Source organism: Zosterops lateralis, assembly GCF_965231275.1.
Source record: "Zosterops lateralis genome assembly, chromosome: 1".
Classification (NCBI taxonomy): Eukaryota; Metazoa; Chordata; class Aves; order Passeriformes; family Zosteropidae; genus Zosterops; species Zosterops lateralis.
In genome coordinates, this window is record NC_139762.1 from 144646186 (window position 1) to 144666471 (window position 20286).

General features: G+C 34.6%; 1 protein-coding gene across 3 annotated transcripts in view; it reads right to left on the reverse strand.

Annotated features, from left to right (window-relative positions):
• Positions 1 to 20286, reverse strand: part of CSMD3 (CUB and Sushi multiple domains 3) — a gene marked incomplete at its 5' end in the record, with an annotated part of 578503 nt that overhangs the window by 350562 nt on the left and 207655 nt on the right. For all 3 annotated transcript variants that reach the window (XM_083859670.1, XM_083859669.1, XM_083859668.1), the window contains one exon: positions 15329 to 15441. In XM_083859670.1, coding sequence (XP_083715796.1) covers positions 15329 to 15441 — 113 coding nt within the window. The remainder of the gene's footprint in view (positions 1 to 15328; positions 15442 to 20286) is intronic.

Sequence of the window (20286 nt, forward strand, 5' to 3'; positions counted from 1 at the left end):
AACAAAGCAATACAATAAATTTAACAAGTGTTATTTTTCCCTTATTTATCACTCAGAATAAATAAACTCAAACTCTAAGCAGAATAAATCTTAATTATAAAGGAAAGAAAAGTTGAATGGTTTATAAATGAAACAGTACCATCTTTAATGTTTTGCTTTTATCTAAAAGGTCAGGGCAAACTAAAAAATAATACTTTTAAAGAAAGGTCAGGTCCTAAGTGAGATGAAAACAATTCTCTGGCAAGAAAAAAGGTTTCTTCAGTATAAAAACTGATTCAAAATTCACTTAGAGTTTACAGAGATAAAGCTATTCCTGCAGAACATTGTGTGCTGTCATCATCAAGTGGGCAGTAAGTGAACTTTTAAGCTATAAAGTGGCATCCAGTGCAAAACAAGAACTTTGCCTGAGGAAAATCATCCCTATGAGAGGACTCCAGCAATCCATTAGACAACAATTTCAAGATGTCCTAAGGTAAATGCTTACACACTAAAATTTCAAAATCATTTTAAGAAGAATTACATATGCAATGCCATAGTGAGCATTTTGGGCAATTTTGTACCGCAATACAATGATAAAAATGATACTGTTCTTGTTCAACAGCCAAAATTGTTTCTAATATCCATAAAAAATCGGTTACTGCAAGTATCTTTCCTCACTTTTATGTTGCACAGAGAAATGCTCACAAAGAAAACTTTTACAGGAAAAAATATATTGGCACATCTAAAAACATGGTAATTTGACCGTATCTTACATAACACCTTAGCAGGTAAACTCAGGAAATGCATGTTAGATGAATGGGCAGTGAGATGGATTAAGAACAGACTGAATGGCAGAGCTCAGAGGGTTGTGATCAGAGAAGAACCCAGTTGGAGGCCTGTACTCAGTGATGATTCCCAGGAGTCAATACTGGGTCCAATCTTACTCAACTTTTCAATGAACTGGATGAAGGGATTGAATGTACCCTCAACAATTTTGCTGATGATAGGCTACACCTGAAGGCTGTACTACCATTCAACAGGAAGAGTGTGATCAGCAGATCGAGAGAGGTGATCCTACCCCTCTACTTGTCCCTAGTTCAGCTACAGCTGAAGTGTTGCATCCAGTTCTGGGCTCCTCAGAACAAGAAAGACAAGGAGCTACTGAAGAGGGTGCAGTGGAGGGCAAAAAAAGATGATGAGTGGTCTGGAGCATTTATCTTATAAGGAGACACTGCAGGAGCTGCAACTGTTTAGTTTAGAGGAGACTGTGAGGGAATCTCATCAATACATATAAACACCTCAAAGGTGGATGCCAAGAAGATGGTGCCAGACTCTTTTTGGTGGCGCCTAGTGACAGCACAAGGGCCAATGGCCATAAATTAAACTCAAAAAGTTTCACATCAACATGAGGAAGAACTTTACGTTGAGAGTGGAAGAGCACTGGGACAGGCTGCCCAAGGAGGTTGTGGAGTCTCCCTCTCTGGAGACATACAAAACCCACCTGGACGTGTGTAACCTGCTCTAAGTGACTGTGCTTTAGCAGAAGGGTTGGACTGGATGATCTCCAGAGGTCCCTTCCAACCCGAACAATTATGTGATTCTATGATTTTTCAGAAATGGTAGCAGGTTTTGGATACTTCTTACACTTCTTGACTGATTAAACATAAAAATGTCAAATTTTGAGACAGCTGGTTGCTCACCATATCTGAACATTTCAGACTTCAGCAGCAGAATGGTTGAAGTTGAAAGGGCACTTTCAGAACTGTCAGCAGTTTTACAGTCATTGCTTGATATTTACTTTACCTAAATTAAATGGTATAACCATTACTACAGAGACAAGAGTTTCTGAAAGATTCCACACAGTTCCAAAGCAACTTCTTTCACATGGAAGAAAAAGTTGGTGGATAGCAGTGGATGAGAGTTTTCAACAGTAACTTTGTTCCCCCGGAAAATAATAAATAGAAAAACCCCAAAACAAATAAGCAACAACAACAAAAAAATCACATTAATTCTAGAAAGACTATAAGTTGAGTACTAAAAGAGACATTTTGCCTCTGTACAAAGACCATGGGATACTTAAATATTAGTTTTCACCCTATTCAAGAACCATCTGGACACAATCCTCTGCTATGTGCTCTAGGAGGATCCTGCTTGGGCAGGGAATTGGGCCAGATGACTCCATCGTGGTCCCTTTCAACATTACAAGGCCAAGCTGGATGGGGCTCGGTGCAACCTGGTCAAGTGAAAGGTGTCCCTACCCAAGTCAGGGGTTTGGAACAAGATGAGCTTTAAGGTCCCTCCAAACCTAAACCATTCTGTGATCCCATGATTCCATGATATCCATTCTATGACTTTTTCAATTTCTTTAAGGTTGGTTAATATTCATAATTTCCCCCTAGAGTCATTGGGAATTTGAATGATTCTTGGATTAACTAGTACTGATTGTTTGCTCTAAGTGTCAAAAAGAGTGTTCTCAAATGGCATCAACAAACAGAATATTAATTGAATACAACTGAAATTTCTTTCAAAACTATATTTTTATCACTAATTTGTTTAAATTATGGGTTTGAGAACTTTCTAGGGAAAAATATTATTTAAACATGTAAGCCTTATATATCTTTCATGAAAAGCCAAACTATGCAACAAAATGGTATATACAAATGAAGAATCCTTTCTTCTTACATCTTCAATTAAAAAGCTGTGTAGAATATCTGCCTGTTACACTAATACACTAGACATATATATTAGAAATTAAAAGGTATGGCTTTTAATCCCAAGTTTACTATTAACTGAGAAGAGAAGGAAAAGTAGCCTCAGGTGAAAAAAAATAGAAAAAGCAGCAGCTTGTTTTACTTTCACAAAGTCAATAGACCTCTTCCCTTTTGAATTTGAGTCAGCCTGATTTAATTTGAATATATGTCTTTCAAGTCAAGGATGATTTTCATAGCGTACCAAGGCAGTACTATAAACTAATCCAGCATTACCTAAGCAATTCTGTTGTGAAAAATGGAATGGTACATGTTGCCTATCCAGCTGCCCTGGATTAGGGCTCAAAAAACCTAGTGCCCTATTCCACTCGTAACTTTCTGGTAATTTGTGTAAGTCACTGTGAAACATGTGCCTCAATTCTGACATCCAAAAGAGATCTAATAAATATTTCAAATATCCCCATGATTCATAACTTTATTGTCTGTGTATCTCCCCTCTTCCCACAGATATATTCATTTTCCAAGCTGCAGGGTCCTACATAGATGCATCACTTTTCCATCAGAAACTTACTCATATGTTTGATATCTTCACTTTCTCTGAATTTGATTCACTTTTGCTATATTCTTTGGAAATACAGAGAGGCCAGAGCAACAACTGGAGTCAAGGTGAATGTTGATCTATACAGCAGCATGTTTTCTGTTCTGTCCTCTACTCTTTCCCTAGTATTTCAGTCAAAAAGCACTAAGGTGTGTTTTTTAAGCATTCTAAGTATGGACCTAAGTATGGTATGACATACCATACATTAAGTATGGAATGACATATCATACACTAAGTACAGAGTGCTCTTAGTATACTGACTGAAGTAGAGCATAAGAGCTTGATGGCATTACTGACAATAGTAATGATCAACAGATGTCATAATTTTATTTCCAAACTTTTTGCCTCAGTCTTCACTGGCAAATCCTCTTCCCCCACCTCCCAAGTGGATGGGCTTCTAGACAGGTACTGGAAGACCAAAGTCCTTTACACTGTCAGAGAAATTCAGATTCATGACCACCTGAACATATATAAGTCTGTGATGAGCTGCGCCCCATAGTCCTGAGGGAATTTGCTGATATAGTTGCCAAACCACTGTCCATGGTACTTGAAAAGTCATGGCAGCCAGGCAAAGTCCCAGGTGACTGGAAAAGGGAAAACATTTAACCTGGGTTTAAAAAGGGTAGAAAGGAGCATCCTGGGAACAATCAATTTGTCAGCATCACCTCTGTGCCTGGGAAAACTATGGAACAGAATACTCCTAGAAGTTGTTCTGAGGCACATAGAGGACAGGGAGGTGATTCAGAACAGTAATGCAGCTTCACCAAGGGCAAGTTCTCTCTAATCAACCTAGCAGCCTTCTATGATAGACCAACTACATCAATTAGCAAAGGACCATATATGTCATTTGTCTGGACTCCTGCAAAGCCTTAGACGTGGTCCCCCACCACATCTTCTGTCTAAAGTGAAAATAAGTGGATTCTGTAGGTGAATGATGATGAATTGTTTGGACAGTTGTGTCCAGAGGGTAATGTTCTGGACAGTTTAGTGTTCTGAGAGATATGATGGAAAAGTGTTTTCCCTTGGGGGTTCATATTGGGATCAGTATTATTTAGTGTCTTCATCAATTATATTAACTGAGGCATTGAGTGCACCCTCAGCCAGTTTGAAGACTACAAGAAGCCAAGTGCTGTGGCTGACATGTCAGAGGGATGGGATGCTGTTCATAGAGACCTGGACAAGCCTGAGAAATGGCTTATGAGAACCTCATTAAACTGAACAAGGTGCTGTACCTGGCTCAGGGCAACCCTTGGGATCAATACAGCCTGGAAGATGAATGGATTGAGAGCAGCCCTGCCAAGGACCTGGGGTGATGGTGGAAGAGAGGCTGGACACGACCCAGCAATGTGCACTTGCATCCCTGAAGGCCAATTGTATCCAGGGATACATCAAAAGCAGCATGGGCAGAAGGGCTAGGGAAGGGATTTTGCCTCTCTACTCTGACCTTGTGAGATCCCATCTGAAGTGCTGCATCCAGATCTGGGGGCCTCAGCACAGGAAGATCACAGACCTGTTACAGAAGGTGCAGAGGAAGGCTGTGAAGATGATTAGATAGATGGAAAACCTCTCCAATGAAGAAAAGCTGAGAGAATTCAGCTTGTTCAGCCTGGAAAAGAGATTTGTCCTGGCTGACTGTTTAACTAGCACAGACTAGATTCCAACAAGGGTATGTATCATACAAGAATTCCTAACTATTGAACAGAATCCCTTCAGGTTCAATCTCCTTATTACTACCCATCTCATCACCTAAATCTTTCTTTCACAATCCCTCACTCTCCACTCTAGCCACTTTACTTGGCTCTCTGTCTTTCTTGTATATATTCAGAAAATTTCATTTTCTGAAAAGATATTAACAATATTCATATTGATCCAGGATCCAGACCAAAAATAACATACATCTTGGCATCTATTAAAAAAAGTATGTTAAAAGTAACATAAGTACATTAGAAAGAAACTCACAATACATCAAACATCAATGCTAGAAACACTTTACTATTCACACTGCTATCCTGCTTGTTCTGACATTTTTTGATAGACTTGGAAGGGTTGACCACCATGGTTCTCAGGGGACATTTACTATTTTCTTGTAAATATGAATGGTACTGAAATTTCACATGATGAAAATCTAAGAAATTCCATAACTGAGAATCACTTTGGTTAGTGATTTTGCACATTAACAAATTCCATAGAATAATATTCACTAGTAGGCAAGGTTTATTGCCTCAGTTGCATTTAAGTGAAAACATTTGCTGAACAGAGACGTATGTTTAATAATTTCCTGGTGCTTGTGAATGGGAAAAAAAATCTCTCAGCTTACTCATACTGTTACTGATACAGCACACAAATAACGCAGCCAATGCTTTAAAGTATAAAGAAATCCATTGACTGGAACTGAAGTGGAGAAAGTGTAACTGGGAATTAAAAAGGTAGTTCAGGAAGTTTCATTTCTTACTTGAAATAGCATTCATTAAAAAATTAGGTTTTCATTAAATAGACTTGACTCCTTATTTACTGGGGGATACTTTGCAAAAGGTACTTTCACTTCTCAAATTTGACAATCTTAGATCTAATTCTGAAGAGTAATAACAAATGTCCTCAACCTTCTCTATAGTGGGAATGAGTAAAAACTGTGGCATCTCATTTAACACTAAGAAATAACTTCTGGCATAACATCTTTCATGGGTCACTTCCATATTCATATTCCAAAGTAGAATTTTTGATTTAGTTTTTCCATTGGAAATATAATAACTTTCCCATCTTTAGGCAGGAGGTTTTCCAGTATTTTATTCAGTCTTTATGCATATGGCGTGATTAATTTTTACAATAATAGACCAGGGAGAAATATTTAAAGAACACAACAGCTATATTTCACATATTTTATGTCTCAACATAAACCTAGCCAGTTCATTAATTTAAAAGTAAAATTAAAACTACGTAATTACTTCATCTTTATAACCTCAAGGACATGAGGATATGCTTTCTGTCACAAATGCAAACCATCTCAGTAATTAAATAACAATCATACCCAGTTTAGGCTACAGAGAAGAAAGAGAGACAGAAATGAAAGATATTTCTGCATAAAAGTTTGTCATTTAATTAGAAACTACATGAGAAGATTTGAGTGTAAGGGTAAACAAAAACCCCTGTATTCAGTTAGTTCATTATCTATTTCTCTTCGTCTGCCTGTTGTTTTCTTATCAAAATTTTCTTCTCTTATGTGTGTGTCCCCTAATGGTAGAAAATCACCCCTCCAAAATGTTGTTAGAAATAAAAAAAATTGAAAATACTGAGTGAGGGAAGAAGAAGAAAATTAAATGGAAGTAAATCTTCCAGCAGAAATAAATCCAATGCATTTGATGTCAATGGCACTATTAATTTTAGCATTTAAAATATACATTCAAAAATTAGACCATATTAGCTTTGTTTTCTTTAATGTACAGTAAACTTTATAATAGTCAAAACTATTAATAAACTAACTTGAATGGCCTATTTCACTCAATTATTAATAATAATTATTAATACATAATTTTCACAGCTGAAAATTATAAATAATTTAATAAAAAAGCCCAAGCATATTATGAGAACATTTGGATGTCAAAATTTTCCCAAGTGGAAACAAAATGTTCCAACATTTAATCTCACCACTAAATATTCTGAATGTAAACAAGTGTTTTAGTCTAGGTTTTTGTTTCAGTTTTTATCAGCCTGACATGAGCAGATCATCAGTGCAATAAATTATGCTGTTTGGTGGCTATGAACCATACAGATGTATAGGTTAATGTAGTAATGTTTTGACCTAATCAAAATGAAGTATTCTGAAGGTTTTATACACTCTATAGTTTATGTACTATTAGTAGAAGTTTTCAACTGCCATAGAAAATTTATTTTTCTAGTTAATTTTCCTTGAATTTTAGTGGATTTCTTTAGATGAATTATTTTACTGGATGTATTAAATATGTATATACATATATATAGGCATATATATACAGATATGCAGTAATATAGGTAAAAATATAAATATAAATATTATATACATTTTATGTATTTAAAATATTTTATCATATATTGATAAAGGTATATATATGTATATATACATATATATGTGTGTGTGTGTGTCTATGTGTATATAGAGGGTATATATATATAAATAGGATCACTAAAACCCGCTGAGGTTTAAATAATTCTTTTCCCCTCCAGAAACCAGGAATCTTGGTATTACCTATGGATTTTATAGTTTCAATATATCATTTTCCTAGTTTTTACTATTTGTTTGAAATCTTATATTTCGTTTCAATTTATAAACTCCTGAGCTTTCAACCAAAATGACCCAAGAAAAGAAAATTCTTTCTAAGCATTACCTAAATTGAAATAAAGAGCAATTCATTACTTTTTTCCTGTCTTTTGCAGAGGAGTTGGAATTACTTACAGTCGCTAGTGCATAAAGTATTATCTTTACTCTTTTTTAAACAAAAAGAGGATTATGAAGAATAGTAAATAAAACAGAAAGATACTAAATTTTTTGAATGCACCTAAAATATCAGAGTTTTTTCTTTATGGTAAATATGAAATTAAGAAGACCTGTCCATTAAATAACTAAAAATGGAAAGGATAAGTCTTTACTGCATCATTTAACGCCTTTTCCAGAAGTAAATTACAATCTATCAAATTACACATTAACACTGACCATGTCTTAATATTTAACCTTAGTTCTATTGACTTTTTAAAATGAAATATGATCTTACTTGAAGTTAAAAAAAAAAAAATTAAAATTAGATCTCCATGGATCCCTACAGAGTATCAAAAGTAACTGCCAATTGTGATGTTATTAAAACCTGTCCTTGAGGGAATTCTAAAAGTAAGTTCTTTAAATTTGGAGATGATCAACAAAATGCAATATTTTTTCTCCTCTACAATGGGACTACAACAAAGTCAATGCCATTCTGTGCACTGTAATTGTGTGGGTGTATAATTGTGAATAAAAGACATCTCAAACGTGCAAAGGTGAAAAATAATCTGTTTAGAAAATATATCTCACTATGAGATGAAGTGGAGCTGAAAGACCCGGGACTATGAAAATCCACTATAAACATTTACTTATATGATGATATATGCAATTTAAACTCTTCTTATGACTGGAGGTAAAAAAAACAAAACAAAAACAAAACAAAAACAAAAAAAAAAAAAAAAAAAAAAAAAAAAAAAAAAAAAAAAACACCACCAAAAAAGACTTCTGAGAAGCTCTGGCAGTTTCAGTCTATGAAGAGAGGATTCCTTTCTCACCCATCCATTGCAAAATCAGGTACCCATCTGTGCTGTTTTGACAAAAGAAGTTCAAGGTCTTAAAAGTCTCACATTCACAATTCTGATAACTAAGAATCTGTCTTGAAAAAAAAAAAAAGTAAATATCTGTCATCTGTCAAAAATATATTATCAATAGAAGCAGCAACCTGGCCTAGGCAGAAGATACAGCCCTTGTCAAAGTAGCAGACTCCTACCAATGTGACTCAAGTGATGCAGTACCTTTCTTTCTCCTAGGGACTCTTAAGCCTTTGAATGTTTTGGTATTAAAAAAAACCATTTCAGTAAGTGATTAATAAATGCAAACTGAGATTAAAAACCTACATCAGTGCGTCTGTAGTTGCAATAGGCACACAAACTATTAGAATAAGTGCAAATCTATTCATTGTAGTCAGTGGAATGCTGTGTTTTAATTAATTCTAAAGCAGACATCTAGGACAGGAAGTAACAGGTTTGTTATGCTGTTTCTTCCTTCCTGTCTTCCAGTTTCTATGCTAGAATGGCATGGTGCCCTGGGTCTTGCTAGGATAGAGTGAATTTTCTTTCTATTTGCTATTATAGTATCCTATTATAGTATTGCTATTATAGTGCCATGTTTTGGATTTAGGATGAGAATAGCACACTGATGTTTTAGTTGGTTTAGCAGTGCTCACCATGAGTCAAGGACTTTTCAGCTTCTCATGCTGCTCAGCCAGCAGGGAGGCTGAGAGTGCACAAGAAGCTGAAAAGGAACACAGCTGGAAGAGCTGACCCCAACTAGCCAAAGGAATACTCCATGCCATTTGACATCATGCTGAACAGGGGATGGGGCAACTTGTCTGGGAGTTGGCAACTGCTGCTCAGGAACTGGAAGGAAATTGCTTGGCAGGTGATGAGATTGCTTTAAGCATCACTAGTCTTGTATATTCTTTTATCATTATTACTACTTTCCCATTCTTTTCTGTAAAATTGGCTTTATCTTAATCCATGAGTTTTATCTTTTTTTTTTACTCTCTTCACTGTTCTGCTGGGACCAAATGTCTGCTCAGTGTTTAAGTGTCTGACATGCTAAACACATTACGTGACCTCCTGTAAATTCTGACTTGCCAGCACCAAGATGTTCTTTCTACTCTCAAACACCTCTCCCCAACATCTACCATGTGGTCAGCTGAATCATGCTGCAATCCACACTGGTAGGATTAGCAAGGTATGGGGAAGGCTGAGTTACTCATACATAATTTGTAGCAATTTTCTAACTTCATAACATCAAAATGTTTTGTAACTTCAAACAGATACCTACAGATGTCTAAACAAAAATCTTACCTATGACTCTGTTACAGCTGCCAGTCTTTCAGCAGTAGTATAGTGTACTGTTTGTTGAAATAGCTTTTGAAATAAGAAATGAATGACAAAATCTGATTAAATTGCCTAAATTCGTGAAAAAAGTGATAGATAGTATTCCCCTTCTGGCTACTCTAGCCATGATGTTGTAAGGCAGCTTAGTACTATTGTTCTTTACCTGATTGAAAACTGCTTTACATTCTTTCTGAAAGCAAAATCAAGAAAAAATAAAGGAAGAAAAGCTAACTCCATAAATAATTTATGAATGAAGATACATTTCTATTCATAAACAAAATGACAGAAAGAAAAATAAATGGAACAATAGAAATAATAGAAAATCAAGCAGAGCAAGAAGAAACTTTTCAACATCTTTTTCTTCATATTTCATCCCGCATTCAAGGTCCTCACATTTATCCAACCCCAGCTCCACATAGTTGGCTGTCAAGTATGAAGGAGAGTAACCATTTGTATGCTTTTAAATATGAGCAGGACAACTAAATCTTATTGTGTTCTGAAATGCTCGTGGATATATTTTATTGCTTCATTTGTATTTTCCTATAAGCAAAGATTCTTAATGGATGGCAAATGTGTTTGTGCACTCAATTAACACTTTTGATACTATTTTGCTCAAAGTCGAAGCATGAGTTTGCACGTGGCTTAAACAGAAGCAAACAAACAAGGGAAGGAAACAAAATGAGTTAAGAAATGTATTTCACAAGTAAATGATTAGCAATTGTACGGCTACTGTTGAAACCTTCCAAAGCTTTAAGGAAAGACAAAAGTAGAAAGTGAGAGGAAAAGGATGCTGTATCTAAAAAGATAGCAAACTTAGAGATGCTTAAAATACTGTTTAACTATCAGACTTTTTTTTTTTTTCCCGAAACCCTTTTCTGAATCTGGGTATGCTTGATATAAAGAAGATTGAAGTTTGTGTATGCCAGTCAGTAAGACCAGATGCTGTGAAGCTAACTTAATCCCTTCTGTTCACTTAGATAATATTATGGATTCATACATAAATGATGGAGAGGAAAAAGTAACCAAAAGAAAGCAGCAACCAAAAGCAGCTGCAAATGGAAGGAGTAAAAAAGCACAACTAATTTTAGAAACAGCAAAAGAGGATTACCAGTGCCAAGAAACAGTGAAGCAGCTGCTTCAAGAAGATCCAAAGAAGCTTTTGTTCTACTTCAGCCAACAGTTTCTGACTCAAAGGGAGTTTTAACAAAGCAATAAGAGAAAGCACCAAGGCAAGGAAATGTCAGTGAACAGAAAGAAGTGCTGAAACACAGATGACCAGACAAGTAAGAATAAGTGGGTTGTGACATGACAACCTAGGTAGGGAAACATTTTGATTCTCATCTAATTGATTTTTTTGACTGAAATTTCTTTTCTAATCACATTGGTTATTGTTTACCAATGTCTTAAATATTGTATATATGAATACTTTTCATGAATAAAATTGCATATTAAAAGGAAATAATATACATTACTAACATGACTGTGTACTTCAAGCTGAGAGCTTCCCACAATTTCATGTACCTCATAAAATTTCATTTTTTCTATATAAGTCAATTTTTAAAAAAAACTTTAAAGGACTTAAAGGCCCATGCCTCTTTGTAAGGTCTTAACCAGAAAATTGCAAACTATGTTTAATTATATTAAAAATACATCTACAAAAAATTAAGTAATACCCTAGGTTTTCCATTTTTTTGTTGCTGTGGATTTTTGTTTGTTTGTTTGTTTATTTTTTTTTCCATAGGCAACAATATATTTGACTTTGCAGTGCACAACTTTTAGTCTTCTTTTCAAATGTCTAGGCCACAATAGCTTTAGGTATTACACTGAATCTCAGCCATGTGAGGCTGTCTTATGAAAAAGAAACTTATCAAACAGTTTTCATAAACTTAAGAGAATAGAAGGGAATAAGACTGTAATTAGTATAAATGCCAGGGATTTGGTAGCGGAGGAGTATAGGGATGAATATATCACCTCTCCCTTCAGCAGGCACTGAGCTGTCCCTTGCTGGCCACAACTGGCCACATCTGGCTCCACAGTGGACCACCACAGGACACAAAGGAGTTCGTCAGTAGAATTTGTGACATTTCTATAAAGATGTATTTAAGATAAAGCAATAAATACAGAGGGAAAGGAATAAAACGCTCCATTCCACAGCTAATAATACCCTCAAAGGGATGGCAGTCCATGGATAACCCATACAGAAGCAGGTTCTTCCCCTAAGAGACAATGGCCCATGGTCAATGCACATCAAGGCAGAAGAAATGAGTAAGAGGGAAGAAATGGCAGAGGAAAAGAGGGAGAAATGAGGAACAGCAGAAATTAACCCCTACACTTTATCCTGAATCCCCTGCACTGGCTATCACATCACCAAAGAGACAAAGAGTAATCTGCGGTGGAATAGAGGAAGAGGAAGTGTTTGGAATGAAGTTAAGCTTTCAAAAGAGGAGAGGAAGAGTGTTTTTCATAATTTCTTCACTATTTGTCTTTGTTTTCCAAAACCCAAAACAGTCATTAAAGTTTTTATGATAAGGCCATTTTGTCCAGATCAATAGTTGATGAGTGTTTTTCCACATCTTCATTTCAAACATGAAATTTTCACTCTTGTTCTTCCTATTTTCTGCCCCCTTGTACTCTAAGGATGGAATGAGTGAGGGGTGGTGAGAGGGCTTCATTGCTACTTAGAGTTAAACCATGACCCAAATACACTAACAAAATGTGCACCAGTGCAAACAAAATCAGTCAACCAAGGGAGTGATTAGCTGTAAAGGGTACTGCAGTGCCACGCAGAGACAAACTTAAAATTATGCAGGGTTCTGCAGTTCAGAATTTGAAGTCCAGGTTCTTAAAAATATGTAACAATAGGCAAAAGAATATTAAACTAGAGGAAGTACTAAGAAATCAGTAATTCTAGTTATAGTAGTACTGTGTAGCAAATATTATGTTTCAAGAAGGGAACTCAGAAAGAAGTTACAGTCAATCTACATCAATTAAGCAGGGGAAGGGTTGAGGTTTTAACACAGATACTACTGTGTAACTCTCTGATAAAACAAGCTATTGAAAAAATTAACAGATTCCCTCTCAAAATAATGGTGAAATAAACTATTGAAAATAAAAACAAGCATTTGTACTACATGGCTTTTTGTAATACTTTAGAAAAAATTTATTAATTATCTGGTTTTCAGAAAACTCATGTTGAAAATAAGTGAAATTAAAGTTTGAAAATTGCCATTACAAAAATGCTTACAGTTATCTCTTATTGAAAAATTTAAGGTTACATTTCTCAAAAAACCTGAGATTTTTTGTGCTACACATTTAATGTTTATCTTCTAAATGTAGGAAGTTTTTTTAATATATCCCATCCCTAGAAATGTTCATGGCAGAGTTTGAGCAACCTGGTCTAGTGGAAGTTTCCCTTCTCATGGCACAGGGCTTGGAACTAGATGATCTTTAAAGTCCCTTCCAACATAAACCATTCTATGATTCTATGATTCTATGATATCTATTTAATTTACTCACACTCTCTCCTTTAGTCTACCATTAACCTACCATAACCTACCAGACACTACACATCCCCAGTTATCTGACCCTGCGTTTTTCTATTTTCTACTATTAAGGCTATTTTTTATTGATCATATAGGCTTGAGTATGCACATTTAATTCCTTTACGTGCTGATTTTTTTTACCACCTGCATTTATTTTAGAGTTGCAAAAGACATTTTCTTCATTTTAAGTACGGTGGGCTGCTGCAGCATTTGACAGCTTAGTATTTAGTCCACTTTAACATACATTCAGCAACACACCAGTAAAAATTAAATGAGCAAACCGAAATAGTAAAAATGCCATTATTTAATCACTACATTCTTACGCAGTAAGGAGAAATAGAAGATGCACAACATATTCAAATCTCCCACACCTACCAACTCACACATTTTATGGGTCTTGGATAAAATACAATTTTAAAAGTAAACATAAACCTGCTCTGTTTCTTTAGCTACTACCTCACATTTTTGGCAGAAATGCATGTATGTTTACCATGAGACGAGGTTTGTTCTTTTCTCAGTAGTTCAAAAGAAACAGTTCAACAATCCGAAACAATTCACTTAAACCACCAAAATAGTTATCACATGGTTTCTCAATTGTGGGGTAGGTTTATTAGAGAGAATTCCTACTTTCTATCTTTTTACAGTCCCAAAAGCTAGCAACTTCTTAGTAAACAGTGTGGTTTATCATATGTGGTATGAAAGATATGCAAGAAATGAGTCAGTGGTTTTCATAAATCAGTATAGCAGCCCTGAATCTACATTAAGAAAGCTTCTTTCATATAAATTCATTCAGAATACATATTCTAGAACATCTATGAACTCAGAAAATCCAAATAACGATATACAATACCTGCTGAAAAAAGTTATCATTTTTTTCTGTTCTTGTATAGAATATGCTATCTGAGGCAACAACACAGAGGTGTAAAATTTGCTAATATCAAAAATGAAATTAAAAAGATTAATCATAGGCTTTTGTTAATTGCAATTTTTGCGTTTCGTGACAAATTTTTTCAGATTCTGTAAAACTTTATTCAACTAATCTCTTCCTATGCTGGATTTGCTCTAAGAAACTGTAAAAGAAATCCCTGAAGTAGATCTTGATAGGAATTCCATGATTCATTTTTTCATCAGATAAATGGAAAAAGCACAAAAGCACAAAAAGGGGTTACTGTTCCCTGAAGATCCATTGATACACTGTGGAAATTGAAAAATATTATTTCCAGTATTACAATGCACTACTGACATTTAGTTTTCATTAGCATGTCATCATTAGAATGACCTTGTTTCAAACAGTGAAGTTCTTAAAATTATGCTTCAGATGTTTTCACTCTTATTCATAATAAATTCTTGTTCATAAAAACAGTGGGTAAGAATCTTTCTGGTTAATTAAGCCTTTAATAATGCAAAGCATTCCAAAACATAGTAAAAAGCAAGTGTTTAAATACTACTTTAGTAAACAGAAACTTACTCACTGCTTTAAAAATATGACTTATACAACTATAGAGTCAATGCCATAATTTAATGATAGAGACATTCTCTCTCTTACTGTTCCACAATACTTTTCAGAACTTTAGGACATTTTTAAAAGCTAAATGCTTTTAAAGGCTACAGGTTAATGTAAAGCAGGTATCTTCTGTAATTTATTTTGGTAACTGAATTTAATACACTAGATAATACACTGCCCATATTCTAACATATTGTAATTTGATACAGCAGGTTGAAAAACAAACTAGACTTTTTATGAGAGTTTTTTTCTTTCTTTTTTTTTTTTTTTTTTTTTTTAAGTGGTCCTTCCCATTCCTACAACTTCAGACATCATTTTTCCTAACAAATGCAGCCACAGTTAAAATTTATTTCTTTAAATGTACCTTGGTAGTGGGCACTAAATCCACGGTATCGGTGATTGCTGTCTGTTACAAAATGTAGTCTGAGCCAGTTTTTGTTGCTTATAACTGGAGGAGGTATATTCATTCCAGAGAGCCTGAATTAAAACAAAAACAACAACAACAAAGAAATCATTTTTATCAGGAAAAATTTATTTTCAAATTAGCAAAATCAGTCCTAAGCCAGAAACTACACAACCATGTTATTGGTCAGGGAGAGCACTGTAAAGATGGAAGTAGTACATGGCACTCAGGCTAAAAAGAATTTGTGTCTACAAAAGTCAGATAATGTGCTAGACAGATCACTGCTCTGGGTACCAGGAAAAGGTTTGTACCTTGTGACTTCCACATTCAAGATATGGAGGAAGAGAGCTTAGGTTATGCAAACCACTATCTAAAATAATAAAACAGACATCTACTTTTCAAGAGTAGTAATTTCCTATATTTGCAGTATAAAGATAAAAGAATATTCCATCACTTGTGTGAATTTGAAAATTACTTATTACATGTACAAGAAGAGTAGGGAATTCCATTGGATTGACCCCAGCTAGCAGTCAAGCACCACACAGCTGCTCATTCCCTCCCTTCCCTGCCCCAAGCAATAGTGACAGGAGAGAAAAGGGAGAGCAAAAGCAAGAAAGACTCTTCAAGAGACAGTTTAAGAAGTGAAGAGTTGAGAAAAAATGAAAGTGATACAAAAGTAATGATTCACCATATTCCACAAATAGATCAATCAAAATGGTGTCCAATGATTAGCAGCTGTCTCTCAGAGAGAGTTTTAGAGTTTTTTTTATTGCTGACCATGAAGTTATATGGTATGACATATCCATTTGGTCAATTTGGGTCTGTTTAGTTTTATTTCCTTCCCAGTATCCTGCCTATGCCTGCTCTACTCACTATGGGGACAGAGCAGTGGGGAAAGAAATCCTTGATGCTGTTCAAGCACAGCTCAGAAGTAACCAGTACATTTTTGTGCTATCAACCCTGGTTTAGTCACAAATCCAAACTACAGCACCTTTTGGGCTTCTATGAAAAAAATTAAGTATGAGCCATTAGACCTAGTATACAAAATTACCTGGATTGTTTATTGTTTTGGTTTTCTGATTGTTTTTTAGCATAAGGATATTGCTCCAATTATAGTAGCCTTCATCTTGACTGGCTCATTAAGAAAGTCTGAATTTAAGTTCTTTTTTTGGTTTTTTTTTTTTTTGCTATTTTGTTTTTAAATGAGATGTCATGTTTATAAAGAAGGTGAATAAAGTTTAGATAGCAAATTCTTCCATCAAGCCAGAAATTCAGTATATATTTCTTACCAAAACCTGAAAGAAGTCACATCTGCAGAATGTCAACATACTTACCTATGCCCTTCCATTTAGTTATAAACAGAACTCTTTCTGTTGTTGAAATAAAATACTAGCCAACAAGTATGCCATTTTATGTTCAGACATCAAGGCTTCCTATTTTATTTTGAGAAAAACTCTATTCATAATAAATCAATCCTGAAGTGATTTTAAAGTGGAATAAACTCCCAAACCTTACTTAAATAAATAACAAATAAGTTTGTATAGGTACTATTCTGTGAGGAAGACTTTTATATTTATATTTTGAAATAATAACAGCTTAGAGGTAGTGTTCCTTTCATTTTTCCCACCCACTCTACCTCAAAACAAAACATGTTTAAGACAACCTTCCAAATTTCTGGGACTGTACTAGCACCCTTGTTTCCTCAGGCACTGATATAAATGACAAAAAGCTTGACTGACACCACAGGCTATTAAAACTCCTTCACACACTTGCAAAAGAATGTTTTTATACTGTGGTAACACATTAGCTCACACTATTCATTACAGTTGAATGACACATAAAATCTAAGTTTTTTTAGCTTATGAAATTGACTTCAAATTCTAGATCCAAGAAATCCAGATGATTAAGTTAAAAAAAAAAAAAAACAAAAAACAACCAACCAAACAAAAAATAGTACAATTAGATTGCAATGGGATGTGGTGAATGTACATTGCTCTGTACCAATTAAAGTCAGAACTGCACTAGAATATGTACAAAGTGTAAGAGGCAGAAACCTATACCTTTCAATTAGAAAACATCGAATATTTCTGCATTTTCATTGTGAATTTTAGAATGAAACACATTTTCTAATAGCCATAAAGTGGCCTTAGTTAGTACAAATTTCTTGTTACAGATGTAAGAAGTATAGTTTAATTTGAAGCTTGTTTTTTGGAAGGTAGAGGTTAGGGCATCCTTTTTGGTACAGCTATTTCTCTCTATAATAATATTACCTAATGATGCAAGAGGAAATAGTTCTTTTATTTAAATTTTCACTCTATAAATAATTGTTAGGCAATATAGAGATAACAACCTTTCACTGCTTGCATATTTTAGAATAAACCTTTTACTGAAAGAGGTCCTACTAAACAATTGAAATAAAATAAGGCTGCAAAACACATTTCCTAACACGTATTTTGACTCATATATATTCTGCCTATAAGAAGGCTTCTCTTCAATAATCACAAAACCATGTGAAAAAAATTGCAAATTTATTGTCCAAGACATGAGAAAATATCATCCTAGACATTTAAATATGTTCACAGTGAAAGACTGATTTTGTTTCTAAAATAGCTAAAAATCTAGCTTACCTATCAAACCAGGTATTTATTAATGCATCTATCCTTATATCCATGCTGACCCCGAATTAAATTCACAGTTCCTACAATCTGATTTTTGCAGTTCATGGGTTCTGTGGGATTTTTCTCAGAAAGCAGATGTGCAAACTGACTAAACTGATTCTGTTGATACAACTGTCCCTTTTCTCATGTCAATTTATCTTCTCAGCAAATTATAAATCTGTCCACCATTACAATAATACATTGGCAGTCCAACCCACTTCTGTGTCAGCTACTATTCAAAGCATAGTTATGCTGCATCATCTACAATATTTTCCTAAAATTCAAAGTAAAACACCATATCTTTCATAAAGGAAACACAGCTGTTTCATGTTCTTTTATAATTCAAAACATGTAGCTCCCTCTCAAGCTGCACAGAATCCTGCATAGTAAATTTCAGCTAGCAGAGAGGAGGCTTCCCTTCTGCAGCTGTCTTTCATAAACTCTTAGAAATGTTCATGAAGAATCTTGGCTGTGAACCAGAGATTTAAAATATCTTACCACTATGTGTAGTCAACAGCACTGACTGTTATCTACTGCAAAATGTATTTGAAAAAAGAAGTGCTTATTGAAACAATGCAGCTTTGTTGCTAAACAAAGGATTAGTAGAACTGCATGTAGATATGCCAGCAAAGTTCCCATCTATGCAGTTAATTTGTGTGTAAACCACAGTTTAGAGAAGAAATATGGGACTAACCTTTTTGAGAATCAGAATTTCATTCTTGCACTTCGTTACAACATGCCTACCTGTTTTAGGCTAATTCTGATCTAGTGAAGTCAATTAGTATTTTATTTGCCCTCAAACTTCTGACACATAACTCCCACCTTGTGTTGCAAAGTGGAATTCAGGTTTGATGTGTTTTCTTTTTTTTAATAGCATGGTGCACATCATCTATTTCTTCCAGAAAAGGAACAATATACATTTACCTTAACATTTGAAAAGTACACTGTTAGATAGCTATAATCTTGACAAAGATTATATAATTTAAACATTCCTATCTTGTTCATGTACCAGACTAGTTTTAATTTCTAAAAGTCATCTAAAACTACAGTTCTTACAAACATATTGTCATTGATAGTCACAATTATCAATACCCTGATTATTATAATGCAATGCAGGCCTTAATTTAGGCATTTAATATATCCAAAAATATTCCAAAGAGAAAAGGTTTTGCTTTTTATAAAATATAGGGCAAAGTTTACCCAAAACTTCTTAATAATTAGGCATATAGTTTCTACATTTCCACATATGCCAGATTCACAGAAATGGAGTTAATTAAAAAAAAAAAAAAAGAGGTGTGGTACCACACCTATAAACAGTGCTGAAACCCATTCTAATCCTACCAAAGCCATAGGCTAACAAAGACTTACATCTAAGCACCTAGATTTCATTATTCATATATATGCACTACAAAAATCCTAAGTGTTTTGTTGATGAAAACTGCAGCTGTGTGGATTCTTTCTTATTGGCATTATTTGCATGTTGAAATAAAACTACTACATAAAAAGCTTTGATTTTAAAAGGGCAAATTATTGCATATTTTGATAAGGCCTATGCATGTTCATTTATGTGCTATTGGGGATAATATTTACACAGCATAGTACACTAAAAAAGAGAATAGCCACTTGTCCCTTGAAAGGAGAGGAAGGATATACCCAATAGAAAAGTACCTGGTCAATGGGTCTATCTGGTTTGGTTAAATTATGCTTAAATTAGGCAGTACTTGCATTAAACAAATTTGAAGCAGCAACCACTTACAGCTTATTGTGTCTCCTGTATTTGTATATAACATACATTAGCAAAGATCTCTGGGATCCTTTCCTTTGTTCTTCATGACTGCTTTGATCCCATGAAGCAACACATCATGTAGCAAGCTTCAAAATAAACTTCTTTTGCAAAGGATCCACCCCACAACGCAGATTTAAGGGCCCAAGATTAAAACTCAAGCCTCTCATTTAATAAATCCAGATCTATTTAGAAACAACCAGTTGCACACTAGAAAAGCAAAGCTGATGCCAACCCAATATTTAATATGTTACTTGATTTGAGAGATCCTAAAGGATTTAATGATTACGTTAACACTAAAGGATTTAATGATTACGTTAACATATCCCTCCTGTTCCATCAACTCAGTTTGTATGATGTTGACATTGAAGTTCAGACACAAACTGAACTTAATTCTTTGGTCAAGCACTAAAAGAGTAAGTATTTTGTAGGACTAGGCATATCGATATTTTTTATGTTTCCAATTTCACTGATGAGTT